Source organism: Rhagoletis zephyria, unplaced genomic scaffold, assembly GCF_001687245.7.
Source record: "Rhagoletis zephyria isolate East Lansing unplaced genomic scaffold, Rhagoletis_zephyria_1.1 Rzeph_scaffold_09919, whole genome shotgun sequence".
Lineage (NCBI taxonomy): Eukaryota > Metazoa > Arthropoda > Insecta > Diptera > Tephritidae > Rhagoletis > Rhagoletis zephyria.
This window is the reverse complement of record NW_016166997.1, coordinates 15,712-22,588: the sequence shown is the minus strand read 5'-3', so window position 1 is coordinate 22,588 and position 6,877 is coordinate 15,712. Positions and strand designations below refer to the sequence as shown.

General features: G+C 45.4%; 1 protein-coding gene across 1 annotated transcript; it reads right to left on the bottom strand.

The window, feature by feature from the left end:
• Window positions 1–3,212: 3,212 nt before the first annotated feature.
• On the bottom strand, window positions 3,213–6,192 carry LOC108376126 (uncharacterized). The gene is made up of 2 exons (XM_017632310.1): window positions 4,094–6,192; window positions 3,213–4,037 (listed from the first exon to the last, which is right to left on the bottom strand). The coding sequence occupies exons 1-2, from the start codon at window positions 5,243–5,245 to the stop codon at window positions 4,029–4,031; spliced, it is 1,161 nt and encodes a 386-aa protein (XP_017487799.1). The 5' UTR covers window positions 5,246–6,192; the 3' UTR covers window positions 3,213–4,028.
• Between the last annotated feature and the right edge of the window lie 685 nt (window positions 6,193–6,877).

Below are 6,877 nucleotides of genomic sequence, written 5' to 3'. Positions count from 1 at the left end.
ATTGTCAACAATAAGAACGCAGTCGCCGACTTTCGGCTCTGCCTGGGTAGTTTTCCATCTATATCTCTTCAGTAAATCCTTGATATAATCCTCTTTCCACCTTCGACTAAACTCCTGATATAACACCTTCACTTTTTCCCACCTATTAAGGAGGGACATATGGCTGTGGACGACTTCAGGGAGTGCTAGGAGGGGGGCGCCTCGTAAAAAGTGGCCAGTGTAAGCGCTGTGAGGTCTGTGGGGTCTTGGGATAGAGCAGAGATTGGCCGGGAGTTTAATAGGGCCTCTGTTCTGACTAACAGGGTGGTGAACTCTTCAAATGTGAATTTGCTGGGTCCAGCAGCCCTTTTGAGATGCATTTTGAAACTTTTGACTGCGGACTCCCACAAACCGCCCATGTGGGGGGCTCCTGGCGGAATAAATTCCCAGTTGATGCCTTGAGGTGAGTATTTCTGGATGACATCTTGAGATACCTCCTTCAGAAATTCGATGAACTCCTTTTCGGTTGCTCGTTTGGCCCTTACAAAGGTTTTGCCATTGTCGCTCATCATCTTAGCGGGATAACCCCGTCGTNAAACACAGCTCGAGGTGGACTGCTTTTGTAGGGAAACATAAAAAAAACAGCCACATAGCCCTTCACCAACGTGTGCGATCTTAGCATTGAGGCCTTTATCTGGAAAGGTCCAGCAAAATCTACGCCCGTAATAGTAAAGGGCGGAGCATACGTGCATCGTTCCGAGGGGAGGGCCGCCATTATCTGCAATCGCGTTTGCTGCTTGTGGACCGTGCAACTTTTACATTGGAAGATGGATTTTTTTATGAGGGGCTTAAGCCGAGCGATATAAAATTCCTGCCTTATGACTTGCTGCATGAGACGAGTTTCTGCATGGAGGAGCAGTTCGTGCAGAAAGCGTGTGAATAGGATGGCGAACCGGGATTTTTCGGGAATAATGATGGGATGTCTTTCATTATAGCTCAAAGTGGCGTGAGCTAATCGACCATTCACGCGGAGCAACTCGGTTTTATCTAAAGACGGGTTGAGGGGAAGCAGAGGACTCCGTTTATCTATGGGTTTGGAGTTTGCTAAACAGGCCTTTTCCCGAGGAAAGTAGCGAGATTGGGTCAAAGCTAGGAGCCTGTATTTGCTATTACGGAGGTCATCATGGGAGAGAGAGATGGGATTATTTGACCTAACCTGTCTGACTCGGTCTCGAAGACACTGTATAAATTTAAAAACATACGCCATAACTCTAAGTGCGCGGGGAAACGAGGAGAAGCGATCAAGGATATCGTGATCTTCCTCTGTGGCATGTAATGCCTCGACTCGGCGCAATTCTGGAGGGGAGATATTTCGGGTGGCCGGTTTTGGCCAGGCTTCGGGTGGGCTTAATAGCCATTCCGGTCCATGCCACCAAAGCGAAGAGGCCGCTAAGTCCAGGGGTCTGCATCCTCTGGTGCCCAGATCTGCGGGGTTGTCTCTGCTGCCCACATGCCGCCAGGTGGCGTTTCCGACGAGATCTAAAATTTGTGCCGTGCGATTGGAAACGAAGGTCTTCCATGAATGAGGGGGTTTTTCTAGCCATGCCAAGACGATCTCGGAGTCAGACCATAGTGTCAGTTTCCTCTTAGATAGGTCGAGTTGTGACTGCACTACGGCGACCAGCTTCGCTAGGAGAAGGGCGCCGCACAATTCAAGTCGGGGTAAACTGGTGGTTCGGAGAGGCGCTACTTTGCCTTTGGAGACCAGCAGATGAGAAGAGGTCCTGCTACCGTTCGTGGTTCGCACATATATGTTAGCGCAGTATGCTTTCTCGGAAGCGTCGCAGAAGCCATGTAGCTCGACTTGGTCGGCTGGGACAAAATCTACCCATCGGGATATTTGGATGCTAGAAATGGCTTGGAGATTGGTTGCAAATTGCATCCATTTCGTCAGACGAAGGGGCTTGACCTGGTCATCCCAGTCAGTTCCGTCCAGCCATAGTTCTTGTAGCAGGATTTTGGCTTGGATCATTATGGGCGTAAGCCATCCTGCGGGGTCAAACAATTTGGCAACTGCCGAGAGGATTTGTCGTTTTGTACTGGCGGATGACGCTGGGATGGAATCAACGGTGTACGAAAACGTGTCGGTTAGAGCGTTCCACTGAATCCCGAGCGTTTTAGTGGTGCTTGTTGTTTCAAATTCTAGGAAGTTTGTATCAAGCAGGTCGTCTTTGTTGATGTTTTTCAAAATTTCAGGGTGGTTGGCTGTAATCTTTTTAAGTGGGAAGCCTGCCGAATTGAGCGCTTGGATGACTTGAGCGAGGGATTCTTCGGCTGAAGGGAGATCATGACCACCGGAAAGTATATCATCAACGTACGTTTCATTGTTTAATATGGGCACCGCTAAGGGGTACGTGGTTTGCACGTCATCTGCGAGCTGGTGAAGGGTACGTATGGCGAGGTAGGGTGCGCAATTCAAACCAAACGTGACAGTTTTCAACTTATAATCTTGTATTTGGCTATTTGTAGATGGTCGAAATACGATTCGTTGATAGTCTTGGTCGTCTTTGTGTAGCAGTATCTGTCGATACATTTTTTCGACATCGCCGTTGAAGACAAATCGATACATACGCCACTTGAGGATCAATAACATCAAGTCGGGCTGGAGGGTTGGTCCGGTGTAAAGAACATCGTTCAGGGAATGTCCGGACCCCGATTTCTTCGAAGCATTGAAGACGACTCGGACTTTGGTCGTTCTTTTTTCGGGTTTTATAACCGCGTGATGTGGGAGGTAGAACGACCAATATTTGCCTTGAGAAGATATCTCATGGGAAGTTGTTTCTTCCATATGGTTGAGGGTGAGATATTCGTTTAATACATTTTCGTAAAGTGATTTTAGATCGCCTTTTCTGAGCAAATTTCTTTCCATGCTCAGGCACTGTTGGAGGGCGGGGGTGCGAGACGGGCCAAGGGAGATAGGGTCTGGGAAGCTTGGCTTAAAGGGCAGTCTGACTACATAACGACCATCCGCTGCTCGTGTGGTGGTGGACTGATAAAATTTTTCACAGTTTTCATCATCAGGCAAAGTGAGCTTGGGTTTCGGAACCTCTTCTAGCTCCCAAAACTTTCGCAGCTGGGAATCTAAAACCTCATTGGAGATCGGTGCAGCTTGAGTGGAGAAACAGGCTATTTTTTCGGGAACCTGACCACTTAAGATCCAGCCGAATATGGTGTTTTGTGCAAGCAGATTTTTGGAAATTTTCTCAATGCCTTCCAGCATTATTTCAGGAATGAGGTCACTGCCAATGACCAGATCAATTTGGGACGGGGAGTGGCAGTTAGTATCTGCTAGCTGGAGGTGAGACCATTTTTCTCGTTGTTCGAGAGTTGGCTGGAATTTGGGAAGCATTTTCGTCAACTGTGGCAGGACTATTGCTTGAGCCTTTATTTTCGTGGTCAAATCTGCGGAGGCTAAGACGAGATTGCATAGTTTGTTCGAAGTCTGAACAACTCTTCCTCCCATGCCAGAAATTTCAAAGTTAGAAGCTTCGTATGGTAGCCTTAGTTTATTTTGGGCTTTGGAGGAAATAAAAGTTCGTTCCGAACCCTGATCTATGAGAGCTCTGAGCTTGAAGATCTCGCCCTTGTGCTCAACTGGAACTATTGCTGTTGGGAGGAGAATCTTGCTCTCATTTTCCGAGTAGAAGGACTGTACTCTTGCTCTGTTTGAGCATGAAGGCTCCTCATGATTTGTTGCCGACCCAGCTGGACTTTGTGGGTTGGAATTAGCGGGCGTCGTCAAAGCGACCTGAGATGTCGTTCTTTGAGTTCGAGACTGCTGTCTTGGAGGCATGGGGGGCGTGTCTTCATGAAGCATTGAGTGATGCCGTTCTTGACAATGGGAGCAAGTATATTTACTTGAGCAGTCTTTTATCAAGTGGGTCTGACATAGGCAATTAAAACAGAGGTTGTGTTCTCTCACAAACTTTCTGCGATCCTGAGTTGGCAGTTGACGAAATTTGGAGCACTGAGAGAGAGTGTGTTGAGGTTTATTGCACATTGGGCATTTGTATGGTTTTGTGCGTTGTTCCGTCATGTGCGCTCGGATTTGGCAAAAGGAGTTGTTGTGAGAGTTCTGAGAGGTGGGGGGTTTAGGGAATGGCCTACTGTTAGGAGGGGTTGGCCTCGAGTAGCCTATTGTCGAAGGATTAGTCCGCGGAGGTTTGGGTGCACGAAATTGATCTACCCTTTCAACCACCTCGTATCGAGTAGTGAGGAACTGGTTCATTTGGGACCAGTTCGGGAGGTCTTTCCTGGAACTGAGGGACTGCTCCCATAGGGCCACGGTGTTCTCAGGAAGCTTGGAGGTAACCAGGTAGATCAGAATGGGATCCCAGCTTTCGGTGGAGACTTGCTGGGTGCCTAGAATCTGGAGACAGTTATTCACCGATGATTGCAGTCTCTGTATGTCTTCGCTATTTTCTATTGGGATGGGTTTTAGATTCATAAGGATGCGGATTTGGTTATCTACTAAAACCCTTTTGTTTTCATAGCGAGCTTTTAGTGCTTCCCATGCCAGCTCGAAATTATCGTCACTCAGAGGGAATTGTTTAACTATTTGGGCAGCTTTTCCTTGCGTTTTGTACCTGAGATGGTACAACTTCTGCGCCTTAGTGAGCTTAGGGTGATTTATATAGACCGCCGTGAACATATCACGGAAGGACGGCCATTGCTCATAACCCCCATAAAAGGTTTCGGTGTCGCAAGGTGGGACGTTTAAGCTTATGCCTGAAGTTTCCTGAGGAAGTGATGTACTGGCTTTGGGAGTGGGACTTGTGGTTTGTGCTACTAACTGGAGTTGGTCTCCGATTTGGGCTTTTGTTTCTTCATATATAATCAAACATGACCTATATTTACTGTAGGCAGACGCTCTAAAGTCTTCGGGGAGGTCATGTTCTTCAATTTCCAAAGTCGAATCAAAGGCGTTTTGAACTCTATTCCAAAAGTTTTCTAGGCTCTTGTCTTTTATTTTCAGTACAGACTCAGTATTTTCTTCGATCGGGGCTGATCTGAATCGGGCGCAGTAATCCATCAAATTATCTGTCTCCGATATGAATTTAGTACATATGACCGATTGTTTTGCCTTTTTTGGCTTTCCGCTTGTACGCGTAGAGCGCTGAGATTCCGCGGGGGTCTCGAGAATTTTTTCTTCTTCGCTCATTCTGGGACTTTTTGGCTTATCTTGAGTGCTAGTGAGACCTAGCATTCGAAGTCGAATGAGCGGACCTAATTAAGGTTGGGATGTGGGGGTGATCAAATACAATCGGGGCTTTACTGTGCGGTCGCAAATAATACGGTTTGAATTAATCACAGGGGAGCGCCTGGAAACCAAGAGAGTGTGGGAAAACTAATAACGCTTGACCCTGTTCACGCAAACCACAAATGGAGATAATTTGAGCGCAAAATGTATGATTACCTATCTAATGGACTGTATTTTATCTTTTCGAGCACTGTAACTGCCTTGCCTTTTTTATGGGTATTTGTTGTAGGGAGTTCACTGTACGTTATTTTATTTACTTTGTACCGCACTTTCTTTTATATGCCCAATACGTAGTTGGGTATGTGTATGAATGTATGTGTATATATATATATATATAGGGATTACTAAACGAGGGGTTAGTTATGTATTCCCAGCTATAATTCCTTGTATGTTTGTTTGGGATTAACTGATTAGCCGCTGTATATACTATGAGCTTTGGTATATGTGTATATATATATGTACGCCAAGTACTATTTGCTTGTATGCTACAGAATGTTATGTGAAGTACATATGTATATGTATTCTTGCAAAAGTCTTTGTGTGGGTAAAAAATTCGTGAAAATTGGCGCAAAAAAGGTAAAATTGGCGGGAAAAATGAAAATATGGCGGGAAAATTGAAAATTTATGGCCCGAGCAAGGGAAAATGTATGACTTAATGCTGGCGCTTACTAACCATACAAGGAATTATTTTCTGCCTTTTTTAATATCTTTGTTTCACCGCAGGGTTAGTAAAAAATTGATTTTTACTCACGGTTTTGCTGGAGATACTTGTACTTTGAGGTTATGGATTTTTATTCCACCGGTGCGGCCTCTGTTGGCGCCGAAGGACCAATAGTAAGGGGGCCGGCTCTTCTTTTGGGTGCTGAACTCCGGACGTGGACAGATGGAGGGCTGGTGGGCGNAATGTATTACTTAAAGCTGGCGTTTACTAAACATACAAGGAATTACTTTCTGCCTTTTTAAAATTTTTGTTTCACCGCAGGGTTAGTTGACTCCGGCGCTGATGGTGGATTTGGCGATAGTGGAGGGTTTGGCGGTGATTTCGGCGGCTCTTTGATGACGGATGGTGACGATAATCGAAATTGGGGTGGTACTTGCGGTGGTGGGGCTGCTGCACTTCCGTGTAGGAGGACATGGCGCAGGCGCTAGTTCGCGGCTGCTTCCTGGCGCATACACCAGCGACTTTCAAAGCGAAAAATACTAAGAGGTGGATTTTCTTCCGCGCGCCTGTAGTTACTCGCCGAGAGACTAATATGACCACTCGAAATAATAAACTGAATGTTTATGCTTTAAATTTACAATTTTTCTTTATTAAAACAAGCTATAAAAGGTTATTCGAATTTTAGAAAAGATTTTGCGACCGCACGTAAAGGTGATTGGAAAAATTCTGTATCTAATTTTTTGTTTCTCTTTTTGACATTTGCTGCTTGCACTGTATTAACGACTTTGGCGTTGCCAACTATGCATTTCAATATGAAAATTTCTTTAGGTTTAGGGTTAACAATTCTTATCAATTCAATATGAGAAAATATAGAGGGTATTAATTTGAATAGCACAAAACATGTAAATTCAAATTTA

What these genes read in the sequence shown, in the direction of transcription:
- LOC108376126 (XM_017632310.1), bottom strand. Translation starts at nt 5,245, where the DNA reads ATGCTAGGTCTCACTAGCACTCAAGATAAGCCAAAAAGTCCCAGAATG.